General features: G+C 38.3%; 1 protein-coding gene across 1 annotated transcript in view; it reads left to right on the top strand.

The window, feature by feature from the left end:
• The window catches only part of LOC140229254 (protein PAT1 homolog 1-like), a 59,013-nt gene that overhangs the window by 17,801 nt on the left and 22,156 nt on the right, over nucleotides 1–19,056 (top strand). The window contains exons 13-15 of the mRNA XM_072309532.1: nucleotides 488–689; nucleotides 1,240–1,401; nucleotides 4,274–4,362. Coding sequence (XP_072165633.1) covers nucleotides 488–689; nucleotides 1,240–1,401; nucleotides 4,274–4,362 — 453 coding nt within the window. The remainder of the gene's footprint in view (nucleotides 1–487; nucleotides 690–1,239; nucleotides 1,402–4,273; nucleotides 4,363–19,056) is intronic.

Genomic DNA, 19,056 nt, shown 5'->3' with positions numbered 1-19,056 from the left:
TGTCACAGCTAAAACACAAATTATAAATGCATCCATTAATGTTGAAGAGGAGGTTGAATTACTTTGAATTACGCTAATTGTGATATCATTGATATGGCATTTATGAAATATTCGTTTTTTGATATCTTTGAATGGGCAGTCTAAGTGTATGCACATTGGCATTTGTGGTCAATCCATGAAAAGCTTCCATTGAGCATTAAAATTGTGTAAGTTCTAGAGCGACCCTTTAGGTTTTTGTGTTATACCCTCAGAGTTATTCTTTTTCTTAAATATTTCAATCTTGTAAGTTTTGTTCAGTTTGTTTTGTTCTGATTCTTTTATTTTCCTCTCTCTCTCTTCTCTTCTCTATCACTACTCCTCAATCTCTCACGCTTCTTTTCTCCATCGTCCTCCCCTGTTACCATTTCTCTTTTTGTACTTCTTACGATGCTGCATCATGACGTGTCCAATTGTGATGCGTGTCTTCCAACCTCGTCCTCTCCCACAGGACTGTCAACTCGCACTTCCACCAGATGTTGGGGATCCGGAAGGGGCGCAAGCTGGTGGGGCGTGTCCTGCCCCTCCTGGGCAAGGAGGAGTCGCTACCCTTGCTGCAGTCCTTTCTTGGCAGCCTCTCCTACGTCTTCAAGCAGGAGGCGAAGGACCTCAAGAAGGATGCCCAGGAGAACCAGAAGGGACGGGTGGAGGAGGTGGGTTGCTAGGCAACAGGAGTGGAGGAAGGAGGAGGCTGTCTGCCACTCCCACTTTAGACCCTAGTGTGATGTGACACTTTGTCTAGCGATTTGTTCAATCAATGAACTTAGTTTACATCAAACATGATAAATGAAATTATGTATGAAATAACTCTGCATTTAATTACAGGAATATTTATAGCTTGTAATGCAAAATCATGAAGTATCAAGATTACAACTTTCACATCAACAAATTCGTTGTGCATGGCAAGTTTAATCTTAATTTAAGATTTCAAAAAAAAGTCATCAAAAGCCAATAGCAAAGGGGAAAAAAATGAAACTGTCGTGACAATGTAGAGCTTCAGTGTGCTGTCAAATGTGTACCCGGTTAAGTATCATATCACTGTGTTAATTGTGTAAATTCTGCCTTGTCCAGATGACTTGAAAAAGAAAAAAAAAAGAAAAAAAATATAGCTGCTAGCAGTTGTATTGACCTAACTAGCATTAGATGAATATCCCAGAGAAACATTCATTATGAAATGTTATTGATTTGTTTTCTTCTGTGTAGACACTACCACAGCTCTTTGACCCCATCAGTCAGGTCATCCAGTCATGTGACCTCGGTGACCTGGCCGCTCTTGTGGAGAATCTCGAGTCACAGCTACCGACCACGCCCACCACGCCACAGAACAAGAGCTCGTCATTCATTCTTAATGCTGTGCAAAACAAGGTGAGGTTAAAAGTGGAATCTCAAACCATGTACAAGCTGGCTATGATCAGTTAGGAGTTAAATAGGTACACCAAACAGGAGAGGATATGTGAGATCAGACCTGGAATGAGAAAGTTAAGAAATTTTTAAATTTCATGTTTTCATGACGCAGCAATATTAGTAAAAATAACATTTTACAAATTAGACAAGGTATTCAAGTCATGGTCATACATGTCTCCCTTGCAAATTTCACACAAATCTTTCATTTTCTATCTTTTTTCGCAACGAAATTATCAAGAAAAAATTGTTATTTATTTTTGTTTAGTGGTGATAATGTTGGAGTGGCTATTAACCCTATTTTAACTGGACTATTTGAGACCAAGTTTTTACTGGGGGGGGGGGGGGGTCAATTTGACCCCCCCCCCCCTTCAGATCTCGGCTGCCGATCGCATGATTGCCGCAAAATTTTGCCTGAAGATAGAGCCAGATGTCAACTACAAGATTACATGGTCATACAATAGAAAAATATTGGCTTTCTATTTTTAATAAATTAATTATGCAAATGTATGCATGAAATCATATTTTCACCTATAACTCCATTAAAAAGACTGAAGGATTGCTAAATTTTTGTGTCAGACTTCCTCACGACACATCAAACAACTTTGTTGTAAAAAAATAGCACAATCAAAATCAATTTCTTTTGTTTTTTATTGTTTTGTTAATTTCTTTTGTATTTTATTGTTTTTTCGACCTTTTGCTTTCTATTGTTTTTTCGACCTTTGCTTTCTATTGTTTTTTTGCCAAAATTTGTTGCAGGCACTTTTTCAAGCTTATCTACATTAGAATTGATTAATTTCAATGGTTAAGAGTTGAAATAATCTAATTTTATATCAATTAAACCCCCCCCAAAAAAACCACAATTTGCATTGGATTTACACACAATATCATGAATTTGAGCTGTTTTCGGGTTGACATGCATATGCTAAACATTGGGTAACTTCAGAACGGTGTACCCGTTGGTCTCAAAATATGCGGGAGACGTCAATAAAAAAAGTCATGAAACGACGCAGCAAAATCTTTGCGCGTTGCGGAATCGTGGCGCGAAATGTCGAGGGGGGGTCAATTTGACTCCCCCCCCCCCAGTTAAAATAGGGTTAAAGGAGAATGAAGCCCAAATATATGTTGTGTGAATGGAGGGAATGCGGCAATATTAGTAGCACACATCAGTGAAAGTTCGATGAAAATGGGATAGTTTGTTACAGAATTATGAATTTGTAAGGTTTTGGTGCTGCCATTGCTAGATGTGAAGACTACATCACTTTGTGACGTGTATAGAAAACAATATGAAGGAGATATAATGATAATTCAACCTATTTTTATTTTTCTAGCATAATAAAAGAGCACCTGACTTACCTTTTCCAATAAGCAAGGGGGATGATATTACCCTCAACATATGTCAGTAACAAGTCGAGGGAATGCATGCTTTTCATTTAAAAAAAAAACAGAGTTATTTTTATATGTGACCATGCATCAAAAAACTAACAAAAATTTGCATGACCCAGTTATATGTGAGGACTCAAAATGGGTGAAATGGGTCAACCTAGACAATTTTTAGCCTTTTATATTTTCTGAAAGAGCAATTCTTCTGCATCATTCGTAAGATGGGGATCATAAAAAGAAAGGGAATTGTGTGTGTGTTGGTTTGTTTTTTTCTGGCACTTTTTTTTTTTTTGTAAGTAATATGGTAAGGCATCTCTTATCATCTCCTTTAATCATTCCTTAAAAAACCTGTACATACTCTTTACTTTCAACTACAATAACTTTTGAAAAGAGGATGCTACTGCATTTGAAGTTGGTACTATTCAGAAGTAGAATATGCTTGATGATTATAGACAATTTCAGCTTAATCTGATAATCTCATTATTGTGGTTGCTACGGTGCTGCATACGCCGTTTTTGTCCCATTCATTGCACAGAGTACCGCTGGGTGAGATTAAGTATTTGAATAGACTCTAGAGGTCAAAGCCTTCTTTCTCAGTAACTGCTTTTCCAGAGGGTGTACTTTCTTTCCATTATTTAGATGGATCAGGAAAGTCATATTAAAGCTTTGAGTCTGTACTTTCAGAATTTCTCTCAGAATCTGCTCTTGACTAAAAATCCACATCTGGCAGCTTTTGATGGTTTTTGTGATGCAAGGCCATATATTTTCTTTATACCATTCTCTGTACGTGACATCACAAACTGTAGTAGTCTTCTCTTCCAGCATTGGCTGCACCAAAACTAAAAACTGATTAATTTCAAACGAACTCTCTGATTTTCCTCATACTTTCATTGCTGTGTTCTACTAATCTTACTGCATTCACTCAGTCCACATATGTATCTGGGTTTCATTTCTCATAAAATGGAACAATTTTTGGTGTGTCTTTTTGTGTGCAAAGAGGACACTATTGCCTCTTAGTGTATGTGTTGACATCAATATAATTTTTTTTTTCTGTGACCACAAGAAATGAGATAATTTCATATTATTTTGTGCAGTAAAAATGTTGATTATTATTATTATGAATAATCTGTTAGATGATTTGTAGATTATAAGTGTTTGTGAACTAAGTAAACGAGGTCCGATTCCAGTGATTATCTAGCTATGAACTCGAGATTACATGCTTCAATTGAGAGACCTATCTTGTCTTACAGTTGTGGAAAATGTGTAAGAGTTGGGTTTCCATAGGGCCAGCCCTTCTACTTGCAGGTACTGAAGTGTATACCACAAGCAATATGTGAAACTTGACAGAGGGTTGATTGTTGTGATGGACAGAAAATAGTCTGTATTTATCTGATTTATGTCCACGAGGGAAGAGGATGTTGATTGACAGCTGTCACTTTTGGTATTGATGCAGCTTGGAGTGTCCATCGTCCTGTGTATGATCAACCATGCTGAGGAGCTGTACACGGTGTCCAAGGATGCCTCAGCAGGACATGCCAACTGGTGAGTGGAATGCATCATTTTCCTTTGGGTGTATGACCATATTGATGGGGATGATGATGATGATAATGGCAATAAGGATTTTTTTATGAGAGTGATGGTGTTAGAGACTGTGGTAGTGATGGTGTCAATAGGATGAGATTTTATGGGAGTGATGGTGTTGAAGACAGTGGTAGAATGTTAGATGGTGTCAATAGGATGAGATTAGATGGTCTCAATAGGCTGAGATTTGGTGAGAATGATGGTGATTAGACAGTGGTAGTGATGGTGTCAATAGGTTGAGATTTGGTAAGAGTGATGGTATCAATATGATGAGATTTGGTGAGAGTGATGATGTTAGAGACGATGGTAGTATGGTGATGATGATGATGATGATGATAATGAATAGTAGAGTGATTGTATTTGTGATGATGATAGTGATGGTGTCATTATGATGATGACAGAGATGATGATGAGTTTTAGTGAGAGTGATGGTGTTGATATTCTTGATAATGTGAGTGATGGTGCCTTGATGGTGATGATAATGAATATTGCTGAGAGTGAGATTATGCTTGTGATGGTAAGAGTGATTATATTTCTGATGATGTTAGCAATTATGTCAGTATGATGATGAGAGTGATGGTGTTGATGATGATGAGGTTTGGTAAGGGTAATGGTGGTTAATGTGCTCTATTTTATCACCTGTTAACCCGTCGATGACGAGTGCCGCGTATACTCGGGTAGGTGCTTGTGGGAAATGCGTGTTGTAGCAAACTCAAACCGTCCTGAACGGGTTAAGGTGTACAAGGTAGAGGTACTTGAAGAGTTTTGTTAAATAGCAATATACCTCCACATATCCTATAGCTAGTAGTACTGATTGATTGATAGTCATGGTGATGATGTCGTTGACAGCTATGCCAATTGTGATGTTAGTCATGATCGATCTGTTCAATTAAATGCATAGCCATGAAGAAACTGAAAGCACAGCGTTTCGCCCTCCAATAAACATTCCCTTCTCAGGAAGTTCAACAGTTGGTGTTGATGCCACTGATTGTGAGGAGGGGGATAAGAATGAGGATGGCACTGGTGGTATTGATACCTTGTGTCATATAACTACACCATGTGCATGCTTAAGGATTGAGGTGAAGATGGCAGATTTAGTAATTGATTTCTCGACATCCTGTGTTGTGATTTTATAGCTGTGAGAAGGCCCTCTGACAACTTGAGGATCTTGTTTAGTTTTGATCAAGTTTTTTTTTTTTTTTTTTTAAATTGAATGCCACAATGCATTGGAGGGACTACAAAGAAATAAATTATGTTCTATTTCTGGATGTGTGAACGTCAACCAGATTCATAACGTTGGGACGCACCTTCGAAGAATCACAAGAAATTTAAGATAACTGTTGTTTTTTCTTATAGAGCATGTTCATAGACACCATAATCCCACACCTTAAGGAAGGATTTGCCAAGTAATTTCAGCTAGGATTATTCAGGCAGAGTGCTAGTGAGAAATTTTGTATTTGTTTGTTTGTTTGTTTGTTTGTTATAATAGGTAGTGCAGAGTGTGCTATGGGCCAGAATATTCACTACATGATGATAGCCCTATTGAAATTTTGGATTTGCATATTGTTGAATGTAAGGTTCACTCATGAACTTTGTCACAGAAAATGCTGCCTGTGATGTAAATTTTTGAGACATTATGCTTCTGGCAATTTTCGTCATATGATCTGGATATTGTTAACTAATCATTTTCAACTGCCCAAATAGATGGGAAATTAATGTTTATCTCCCTGTAAATTTTGTTTCTCTTAGGGCTTAATTATCAAGCCTGATAATTTTGATTTGTTTTGAAAAAAAAAAAAAGTTTCTGGAGGATTCATAGCAATTTCCCTTCTCATCAAGAAGTCATAGGTAGGCTGTTCATTTCTGGGGTATTTGGTATTCATTTTTATTTACGTCTTTGAAAAGTAGAGATGGGATAGTTGGATATTCTGACAAATTATTTAGTGTGTTATGAAGATGCTTTCACTATTAAACCCTGTATCTTTTCCCCCCAAGCTAAGATTCTTGGTATTTCTCTCAGCAAATCTGTGGAACAATTTCTTACGTAAACACATCAGAGAGGTTAATTTGTAATCCGCCTTCACATGCACTCAAAAGACCATGGTGCAGATTTAGGGAATTTAAGAGACACCCCCACATGCCAGGTTTATTTAGGGAAAAAGAACCAAATAGACAAACAGCAACAAAGAGGTCATCCATTTTGGTGTATCATCCATCAAGTCTTGGGGTAAGTTAAATCTGGTGCAGATATTGTCGCCAAAAAATCATCAAATTTGCAACTCTGAATTCTACCAAGTAGCCTTTAGTGGAGAAGGATGATATAGAACTGACTACGGTAAAGGGATGGTATAGTTTTGGTTGAGATGGGGATTCAGGGTTTGTTTTTTGTTTTGTTTTTTGTTTTGTTTTTTGTGTTGTTGTTGTTTTTTTTTTTTGTCGGATGAAGTAGGAGCCACTTACTTGAAATATGAAAGAGCATGCCATTCTAAGAGGAATTAGAAGTCCATTGGATGAAAATCAGTTTTGAAATGGCTGAGAAATTCAGCAAAAATATATCTCACTAAAAGTAAAACTTAATCCCCATCTGAACCCAAACTATACCATCCCATTATTAAAGTACCAGGTAAATTAGATTAAAATGAAATACACACACACACACAAATATGCCAGTGTGAGAGAGAAATACAAATTTACATCTTGTAAATTATAAAATCAATTTTAAATAATCGGTGATGAATTTCAATAGTGAATTGTAGGAGGCTATTGAAAATTCTGCAACCAAAACAAATCAAAATGTATTAAACAACAGAGAGCTTTTATGAAAGACAATATCTACTTAACCATATGGAATACTAAAATTGAATTGTGCAAATTATAGATACAGCCCCAAACCACAGACATTGAATAGTTTCTGGGACTGATGGGCGGATAATGGGACAACAACTGCAGTATTTACATCATAACTTTATTAAGCCTACCTATACATGTACATTTTATGTTTGTGTGTGTTTGCATGTGTGGTATTTTCTTTGTTTGTTAAGTTGTGAAAATGAATTTTTTTTATTTTGCCTTGAAATCAAATACAAAAGCCATCTTAAAAATTCCATTTGAAGTATGAAGTAACAAACAAATGAGCAGAGATCAATTTGAAATGAAAAACTTTTAAAATTGTTTTAACAACAGTGACACTTCCAGTGTTAGACAAAATAGAAATGAGGTATTCTCTAACCTGTTTTCCTCACCTTCCTCGTGTCTGTTTTAACACATGGAAAGCGTAGAACAAGAAAAAAAGTGGGTCAGAAGAGAGCAATTTTTGTTAAATGTTGATGAGGCAAGTAACTTGCTGCTGCCATAAATTTTTGTGTCACGGAGGCTAATGAGAGTATGGCAATATAGGATACTTTAGATAGACACATATTACTCATGAGGTTTGTGTTTCGTAATTTCCTGTCATCAGCAAAGGCAGTTTGCAAAACAAGAAAATAAATCATCTGGGTTATCACATCAGCATTTGTTGCAAAAGTACTAGTACTGGTCCCCAACCTCCCTCTTCTCCCCCCCCCCCCCCATATAAGAAGAAAGAAAAAAAATCTCTGAAATGGTCAGAGTAGAAATATATGGTTGGTACATTTATACAGTTACCATTTCTCAGTCCCTAAAGTTTGACTGTTTTGTGTTTCAGCATTTCTCTGTGAGAAGTGGTTTACAAATTGTTCTTTGTTTCTTCGTGATGTAGAAATTTAAGGCAAACTTACTGAAAACTCACATTCACTGGTCATCAGCATTCCATATGGCATACAGTAAGTATGCAATACCCTGTGGTGCTGTTGCCAAGAAATTGGGATTTCTCTACTGAGAAATGATGGCTTTTGTTTTGCAATGTGCAAGATTACAAAACCCACGTTTTGACACACCAGCGAGAGAAAATCTCCCAATTGTGAGGTGCAGAACAAATGACAAAAAAAACCCCAAAAACAAAGCCACCAAAGGCAGTGACATATCTAGGTGAGACTCGAACACATTCCCCAAACAGGATTTACAGAAAGGAGACCCTCAAGCAGACCGTGTATCTGTTGAGCTAAATTGTAAGTTACGCTATCAAGGAGACACCGACAGGCGGTGGCGCTTTCATCGTGAGAGGCTAATCGTGAAGAAAATGAAGACTTTAATGATGGGTAATGAAGCCGTAGCTTTCGGGGATTTTTCTTTTTCTTTGTTGTTTTTGCAAGAAGTAGATAGTTTAAGCAGTGGCTCCGCTACACCAGGTGCTTCCCAACCGAACAGACTTTGATATGACAGCTTAATTATGAGAGATGGGAGAGCGGAAGCGAGCTTGCCCCAAAGCAACAAGATACAGGCTGTCCCATGATCGTGTCTTCATGCCCTGCACACACACACACAAAAAAAATCTATAGATAATCTTCACATTTCAGAATGTCTGATTGTGAACGTTGTGTGTGTGGTTGTGAAACAGAGCGATAGTGTAGTGAAGCATTTTTAAATTTCCGGGCTGAACGGCTCTCCTCTTCTCACGACTGCCACAAGGATGTGTGTTGTTACCATACACAAGACATATTTCTTTTTTTTTCATTTCTTTTCTTATTTCAATATTCTGACTGGCATAACTTGCTTGGAAAAGTTACCAGATCCCACAGGGTGAAATGTGTTAACATGTTCATGAGTGTGAGGTCGAACTGCAGGTTTTCCCAGATGTATATTGAATTATTATTCTCCAGATCGCACTTTGTCCAGCTATCAGTCTTCAGCCCATATTTAAAAACGGCAATGACATTGCCTCATGCAATTTGCATTAAGCACAATTGGCGAGAGCTACATGCCAACCTGTGTGAGAGATGTGACATTTATTACCTCCGCCAAGGGAGGAGTTTATGTTTTCTTCGGCCTTTGTTGGTTTGTTTGTCCGTGTGCAAAGTATGTAACTCAAAAAGTTGCCAACAGATTTGGATGAAACTTACAGGAAAGTTTGAGAATGACACAAGTAACAGTTGATTAAATTTTGATAGTGATTATGAAGGATTTTCAATATTTTTGCAGGTAGGGTCAATGAACTTGGGAGTTCAAGCTGCGCATTTTTGAAGTTTTCATACGCGCACTTAAGTGCATGATGTGCTCTAGTTTTTGCTAAGGCGAGGCGCACCGTGCAGCTGGAAGTTGATGACGTAACAAAAGGCTTCTATATTGCGAAATCAGGCGACCTTCAGAATGTATACGTATGGGTGGAAATCATTGATCTCTATGAAAGAACAAGATCAGTGCTGTAAATGAACTGCTTGGCAGAGATCTGTGCTCTCAGACTGCTTCTCTAGTTGAAGATATTTTTTTACTGAAAGTACAAGGTCTTTCTCTTAATAATAGTCAATCTTTTTGTTGGCTAGATATTCCATAATGGCTGAATGAGTGGTTTCATTACAGTTGCTATGTTCACATCTTTGTTAGATTTATTACTTTTACAAAAGTACAAGTACTTTCTAAAGGTGATATAATACATAACAAAACTAGCATTGCAAGTGATTGACAAATTGCCCTACATCAACATAAATAAATGATTGCTGTGAATGCTCATTATTCAGTGTTATAGTTACGTAGCCATGATAAACAAAAATCATAGGCATATACACACATCTTTGTTAGATTTATTACTTTTACAAAAGTACAAGTACTTTCTAAAGGTAATATAATACATAACAAAACTAGCATTGCAAGTGATTGACAAATTGCCCTACATCAACATAAATAAATGATTGCTGTGAATGCTCATTATTAAGTGTTATAGTTACGTAGCCATGATAAACAAAAATCATAGGCATATACACACTCAGGTTGGTTCAACCAACTACCTTCTGATATGCTGGACAGACGTCATATCCATAAGACTACCAGCTTCCGCCCAATAGCTAGTGCTAATTCTGATCTCTTACAGCAGCGGTACTGCATATTTATTCAGATTTGTATTGATTCTTGTGTCAACTTGTTTTTATTGCAACTGATTGGTAAATTGCCCTACATCAATGTAAATAAGCACCAATTATTCATTGTTTTTAGCAATAGCCATGCAGATGGCAGAGTACAAAATGCAGTTTGGCTTCTAGTGAAATACTGAATAATTTATCTTTATTTATTAATGTGTATGTAGAACAATTTGTGAGTCAGTTGCAATGAAAACAGTTTGACCCAAGAATCATTAATTCCAATAAAACAAACAAACAAACATTCCAATGATATATGATTTGCCTGTTCAGTGTTTCAACAAAATGCAAGGAGAGACTCTGTGCAGCTTTGCATGGTAAAAAAAAAAACACGTGAGCACGCCAGGGAGTTTTGAGAAGGCGTGATTGGGCATAGAGCTTGTATTAAGGCTTGAACATACAAGATTTTATTAATGAGGTGGTGCAGACTGTCTGATGGAGCCCTGATTGCACCGTATTTGAGTTAGCTTTGAGAGTGTGTGTTACCCATGACAACTGGGTTAATCGCCATTTTCCATGCACCTCAAGCCAAAAGTGCGCCTGCCCGCCTCAGTCAACACTCCAATTCTCTTGCTCGTGAGGCTGTACGGAGTCAAGTCTCCCTCTCTCTATCTCTCTTCTCTCTATCTTTCATTTTACTTCCTCCCCATGTGGCTGACAAGCTTACCCCCGTGCCGAACATTCTCGGAAGAGAATCAATGCGAGCCCGGGTGCTGGATAAACTTCCGATTCGGGGCATCGTCTCGCTGTCCCACCGACAATCTCAGATTGCACACGATGGGCAAGAGGTGCGGCGGGGTATTGATCAAACCTCACCTGCCTGTGGAGTCTGGAAGAGGAATGCTTTTATTTTTCTCTCTCCGTTCCTCCCATAGCGTTGGTTCGATTGTAAACAGGAGTTTGCCAAACAAACCCGTGAAACAACCCACCCATACAGAGTGAGGCTGTTTCCAAAGGTGATTTACTGCTGCCCATAGTGATTTGTTTTACCTCAAAGGTAAACTGTAATCTTAGAACGGGAAGAGGGGGCGGTACACTGTACTCCCCTTACTCAATATTGATCTGGACGCCCTGGTTCCCTATTGCTTGGAGAGAAGATCTAATTAAATGGTGACACACCGTATAAAAAAAAAAGGTATGATAGTGACAACCAATCAGCTTTCAGAATGTCTAATCGTGATTATTTCAGCTGAACTTTAACACAAGCAAGTCTGTTCAATGCTGAGGGTTTGTGGAATACTGAAAAGAAAAGAAGGAAAAAAAAACAAACCTCCTGTTAGTATTTGCCATGATACTAAATGATATCATTACTGTAACTCCAACTATTGACAACAATTGACCCTTCCCCCACGCCCCCCCCCCCCCCCCCCCCCGCTTGTTGCACCTGCACCTTCCTCCTTTGCCACAACATACTGTATACATACGCCACGTATTTCGAGAGTTTTGTAAACGTTTCAGGGTATTCGAACTTCTAAGTCAATTTCGCTAGTGGTGGAACTCTCAAATGAAAACCACTGCGACAAAATGGGAAATGGGTAAATATACCCTTTTCAGTGATTTAATGAAAGTTTCCCATCTCAGAGACAACACACAGCACATTTGTGTTACCAAAGGCAATAGCAAGCTTTAGATCAGCAATGTGAATGCTAAGATGAAACTACCTCCGGGTTAGACTTTAGAAACAGAGGTCTTGTGCATGTTCATAACATTATATTTTGCCTAATTAGCATCGTCTTAGTGTTTATGTTGCGGATCTAAAGCTTGCTAATATTGTCGCAAATCATCAATGTTGCAAAGACAATGTGTCAGTGGGCTTGCAGAATTCACAAAATGACAACACCACAAAGTAGATCTTGTGTACGTCAGTAAACGAGGCTCAGACAATAGCAAGCAAAAGAGCAGGACACTGTATACATCATATGTCTCCCAGGATTTAAATTCTCACAAATTTTGCAAGATGGGTGCTGTACATATGTGCGAATTTATCAACACAAAAGAATATCAACTCTAATCCTGACATGATTGTGACGAGCACATACAATATGCATTACATTTTTCATTTCTCCGTCCATTGCTGTACTCCATGCTTGTGAACTTTTAACCTGCTGAGAACGAGTCCCGAGCATACTCGGACAGGTGTCTGTGGGAAATGCCAGTTGTAGCAAAATCAGCCCGTCCTCAATGGGTTAAGCTAGGATGGAAACTTCATCACCATGAAGAGTAAACAGCTCTACACAAAGCTTAACCCGTTGAGGACGAGTCCTGAGTATACTCGGGCAAGCGTTAATGGGAAATGAGTGTTGTAGCAAAATCAATCCGTCCTCAATGGGTTAAGCAAGGATGGAAACTTCATCACCGTGAAGAGTAAACAGCTCTACACAAAGCTTAACCCGTTGAGGACGAGTCCTGAGTATACTCGGGCAAGCGTTTATGGGAAATGAGTGTTGTAGCAAAATCAGTCCGTCCTCAATGGGTTAAGCTAGGATGGAAACTTCATCACCATGAAGAGTAAACAGCTCTACACAAAGCTTAACTCGTTGAGGACGAGTCCTGAGTATACTCGGGTAAGCGTTTATATGAAATGAGTGTTGTAGCAAAATCAATCCGTCCTCAGTGGGTTAAGCTAGGTTGGAAACTTCATCACCATGAAGAGTAAACAGCTCTACACAAAGCTTAACCCGTTGAGGACAAGTCCCGAATATACTCGGGCAAGCGTTTATGGGAAATGAGTGTTGTAGCAAAATCAGTCCGTCCTCAATGGGTTAAGGTGCACTGCACGGTGTCATAGCAAAACCCATCATTTCAGGTCTCCTGCTCTTGCCTCCAATACCCACATGCTCACGTATTCAATGCTGAACTAATGACAGCTTGAAAATCTTCATACAGCATACATTATGTATTGAGATTGGTTGCACACTGTTTAGTATTGCCTAGTGGAGAAGACATTTTAGTCTGCCATTGACCAGCTGTGATTTGAAAATGACGTGTTGGATTCAACTAGAGGAGACCTCACTCGTTTGTATTGCCAAATTTTTCAGTGACTGCTGCAATTTGGACCCTATATCTGTGAAAAAAAGAAACCCCTTGCCTTCCCCTTACCGAAGGTACATTGTGCCAACATTTAAAAATTAGAAAAAACAAGATTTATAAGAGGACGAAAACGGTATTTCCGACCCCCAAAGTGTTTTGTTAAAAAGGAAGAGATACACATACACACACACACACACACACACACACACACACAAACACACACACTTTTTTTTCTTTTGGTTTTCCAATAATCTTTATTTGATTTTTATAATTTCACATGGCAAAACATTTATCTTGAATATATATAAACACAATCTACAATCGGCAATTTTTTATTTAAAAAGAGAAATTAATCTGTGCCTGACATGATGTTTAATAAACACACACACACACACACATACACACACACACACATCATTCAAATATCATTTAACTTGTTCCATACTGAAGTCTGAAATCCCAATAGACTTGACACACAGGTACCCAGGTTCCTGTGGGGAACGGGGTTAATGCTAAAACACAATCTACAAAGCAGACATTTTCAGATACAAAAGATGTATTAGTAAATGAATATAGATGACAAACTTTATGATGCATCCATCATTGTCATCACTTATTGAAGGTAATGGCTCTCACATACCTGAAAACAATCTTGCTTTAATAGTAATGATATTGTTCTTTCAATCCAACTTGATACAGCAATGGGGGGGGGGGGGGGGGCTGGAGACAAGATACATGTATGCAACCTTTTTAAAAACAAAGACTATCTGACAGTTCAGTCTGATGGAATCTGCAGTTTTACAGTTTTAGCACATTTTACAGTTGCATAGTCCCTTGCATCATTTTAAAAGAGAACTCTAATAGTCCACAAGGCTTTGATCAAACTCATGAATGTTTACTTATGAGCCAGTTTGGGGTTTCAATAGACCATTTCTGCATGGACCTACTATGCAAATGGACTTGACTGATAACGAAGGTCTTTCTTTGATCCCATCATTGCCATTGCCACCTGATTATGTACATCTTAATGAGTGCATTCAGATGTTTGGACAATGATGATTGTGTAGTTGTCCATCATCATTTCCCGGTCTTATTTGGCTGAAGTGCCTTTTTAAACTTGACTGCCTTTGAAAAAAACACCATTGACACTAGGGAGCAGCAAACTTGAAAACATGACAAATTTTGTGTCACAAAATTGATAATTACTGAAGTGGACACTTGTGGACATGCATGTAACGTTGCCTAGTGGTTAGACATACATGTCGTCTACGGCTACTGCTTATGTTAACTACAAAACAATGTGCGAAAAATGGGGAAAATGAGATTACAAATCACAAAACAACTGCTAAAACATTTGTTTTTCCTTGTAAAGTATGTGCATTTGGCAAATGAAATTGCTTGAGCGATGATTTCCCAATCTATGCCACAACTGCACAAAGTTTGTAGCTGAACCACTGTCTGAACGTAACTATTGAAAAAGATGGTTAATACATTCAATGCAAAATAATGAAATGGATGTATACTTTCTCCAGAATGAATAATGACAAACAATTCTGGTCATCTGGTCTATGCAAGTTCATCCTTGTACTTGAGCATAAAAAAGTTGAAAATGAACTTTATAACTTGTTATGTCAGGCAAGTTTATACATCGTGACGCTTTGAAAACGAGCGAAGTGCCTAACCGACTGAGAAGAAAGAAAGATTATTGGTACCCATGTGCACATGAACTAAACTCCGAACTGACTTATTGAAGTGGGCTGCTGCCTTTTTACAGCAATCAAGAACAGATTTGCAGGAAAACTGGTTTGTTAGCAACCAATACCTCACTGATGCTATCCGAGTTAGGGTGTGTGATGGTATGGCATTGGGCAATTCAGGTATAAAATAAGTAGCAGGCCTCCTTATAAGGCTATTAAAACAGTTTCTCATCTGATGCGTTGCTGTGTGCAATGTAGAAAGCATCGGGAGCATGACTTTGGGAAGATAACACATATATTTCTGATTTAGCAATGCACCCTTGATGTTAGCGAGTTCTATGTCTGATCTATACCCTCGAGGGAGATTGCATGGAGAGGGTTTGTCTGTAAGTATGCGAACTCTTAGCATCCAGTGGATCTTCCAAGAATTCAAACCTCCTTTGGACAGAATAAGAGACATCAGCAAAACTAGTCCTCATCCTCATCCTAGGATTTGCAAACATGTGCATACCGAATTACATCGTCCTAGATGTAAAGGAAGTGTGGCCAGAACATACATGTACTGCACACAGATACAAAGTGCTTTTGGATGGATGCAAAGAACCCTGTCTTTTCCTCTATTAGTAAGCTTCCCCCAAGGCAAGAAATACTCGGACGGCATTTTCCAGAATAGATTCTTTGTTACTTTTCTAGGTTGTCTCCGATTGTAGTCCACCAAACTGATCATAGCTCTACTACACCAGATTGGATAGTACAGTGTATAAAGCTTGAGAAAACAAACTACAATGCATGATATCAGATCATGTAAAGAAGGCTCTGTATTAAACTTGTCAATACAGCGGAAGGACTTTTGGAAACCTTCCACTTGAAGTTACAAATTCAGGTGATTGAACAATGGGATGACATTTTGGATGAAAATGCAGCACAGTTTATTCCTGCCTTGAAACTTGTCGACGATTTCACCAGTCTCGTTTTTGTGTTTTTTCGTGAGGACCCTGCATCTTTCACTCACGGCTGAAATTCAAGAGCCAATATGAATGCGGCATTTACTGTAAAACATGATATTTTAGCGGCATGAAATTTTCACAAATTGGAGCCGACGGCCTTTTTCACTACATGAAATTTTCGCGAGGTGCCTTTGGCATTCAATGCTTATAGTGTAGATGATATCCTTTGCCTGCATTTTAGTTTCGCAAATCACGGCTTTCGCGAAATTTGCGAAATTTACGAAATTCAAATGCATGTGAACACTCCTTGTTTTACAGTATCTTGTTTGTGCTTTGTTGTGATGACCCTGCAACTTTAGTCTTGCTCATTGATGGCATAAATCACCTTGCTCAAAGAGTCCAGCAATTCCGAACGAGAACCTAAATGATCATGAAATACGCGTTTACATTTTAGACTATTAATGTTATGTAATGTCTTCCGTATTCATGTATTCTTATACGCTATATATTTATTTTTAGTGGTGGTGGTAGTTAAATGATACTGGTGAGCTTTGAGAGTATACAGTTGTATAGTCTGCCTATCATTAAAAGTCTCACAAAGTTGCACTGTATTCAACCATTTCTTGATGTGTATTAAAAGTGTCAGAATTTTGTTGAAAGAGTTGAGCAAGTCTTTTTTATTTTTTGGTGAATTTCCAAGAAATTGTCCATAACAAGTAGTATGAACTCATGCCTGTATGTGCAATGTGCAGTTGTTCCCCCCGAGGAGATATAAAGGCATGCAATAGTTGGCAAACAGACTGTGTGGGCTGGAGACAGTATTGTAGACAGACCTGGACACTGCTCCATTGTGCTGTAAACGGTTGTGGCACTGTCGTCGGCATTTCACACCGGCAGGTGGTGTGAATGGAGTCCGGCCAGTGGGACCGCCTTTGCACCTGCAAATGGACTTGCTGTTGACTCTGGCCTTTTCTTCATTCGCACCTTGACAGGTGCGCGTAAGCGTCTCTCTTGTGTGTGCAGACCCCTCGGTGTTTGTGCAGCGGCGACAAGTGGGCAGCCAATTTGCCGAACATTGCGCGGTGGAAAAGGGAGAGTCAACAATCGAATTTCGAACTCCCGCAGGTGACGAGAAAGTGATACAGGACTTACGGTGTCATCATCATCACTCTTCCCACTCGCTGAATGCTTTGCCATAGGTATTTTTAGAGTCTTCTAGCATTTGTGACCTTGCATCATGAAATGTCAAACCCACTCCCCCCCCCCCCCACCCCCCACCCCAAAAAAGAAAAAGAAATAAAAAGATAGAAAAATCACATCCTGGGTCAATATCCAGGTAGATATGAAAATATATTTCATGCGGGATTACCATACTTGCCAACTAGTAAGATTTTATCAGATTCAGTAAGATTTTTTACGTTAAAGATAGCAAAATCAGATTTTCTGTCAGAGAAATCAGATTTTTAAAAAATATTTAGATATACCTTTCATGTGTATTTTCTGAAGATTTGACCGAAAGTAAGATTTTTGACTTCAGTTTGCATATATATAAAATAAGATTTTTGCAATCCACGAGTAAGATATTTCATCTTGAAATGTTGGCAGGTATGGATTACCATAAAGATTTTCAGTCTTGGATTTTCTGAGGGAGTAATCCTTTTATGTCAATCTTCTCTTTGGAAACATGAAATGCAGCAAAAGTCCTATTTATGACAGGGCTTATTTTTTTTTTTTTTTTTGGGGGGGGGGGGAGGGGTACCCTAGTTCTTCAGTCTGACATGTTTGTTTTTCTCAATATGTTCTCATTTGGGCAAATGACAGTGTACATTGTCTGTGAAAATGTAGAAAAGATTTTTGAACACTACCAGTAGAAGCACTGATACTGTAATAATAGAATGTTCAAATGCACATTCTGACAAAGCCAGATTTCAGGATATTGTGATAATACTCTTTATTGCAGTTACTATGGAGTTCTAACTCCCTTCTTTGTATAATTGTGCACCAGTTTAAAAGTCAGTTCACTTCAGTGGTCCCTGAACTCCCAAGCCCTTTTTCTTAATGATGGCAATGCTTCAAATTGGATTCTCTCCTTTTGTTCTTCCTTTTCACTTATTTCTGTTGGTGAAAAAACATACTATTCTGATGAGTTACATACAGTATAAATTATATAATTTGAAAGCTTAGAAATACTGCATTTCAAACCTGACTTAAACTTGAAAAAGAAAACCTGCTCCTGTTGTCTTTCTCCAATTTCACTTTAATGCCAAGTTAAATTTTGTGTGTTTTTGCTACCATGCTAGGACAATAGAATGAACTGATGATGCTTCCATATGATTTGAGGCTCATGGAAGCAAGATTTAGTGCCTGGATTGTTCAGTTTTCTGTCAAGGAAGAAGAGCCCATGAACTTTTGCAAAGCCAATAGCATTGCATGATCTTTAAATGTCAGGAGATTTATATACCAGAGAGTACTGATATTCATTTTCAGTATGTCAAGTCATTTGCGTTAATTGGCAACTGATAGACTGGTGATGAATGTCACGTACCTGGTATTCAGTTCATGAGAACATGGTTCCATTTGATGCCAAGACATTCAGGGCTATAATGTTATGTAGAAGAACACTGCATACACACATTGCACACTACATCCCATTCATTGTTGTTCTTTAAAGGTTGTGTGTCCCTTTTGCAATGCTGAGAATTTGATTCATTTCATAAGCTGGTATATATTCTAGAAGAAGGTAATTGGACCTTACCTCAGAATAATAAAACTGGGAAAGTTCTTTATGATGGAGGGGGAATTTATCAGGACCCTGAAAAACTTCCAACCATTCAGATATTCTCGGTACAAAAGAGGAGTGTATTCTCTTGTGACATGGGGTTAGTTCCCATTTCTGATAGACTCTGCGGTGTGTTATACTGTGCGATTTCAAACATGATGTTGGGAAACATTATTCTTCAACCATGCACATTTGGTGACATTTGCAAAAAGGGA

Source organism: Diadema setosum, chromosome 5 (assembly GCF_964275005.1).
Source record: "Diadema setosum chromosome 5, eeDiaSeto1, whole genome shotgun sequence".
NCBI classification, from domain to species: Eukaryota; Metazoa; Echinodermata; class Echinoidea; order Diadematoida; family Diadematidae; genus Diadema; species Diadema setosum.
Note: the sequence above shows the minus strand (reverse complement) of the source record. Positions and strands in the feature narration are given on the sequence as shown.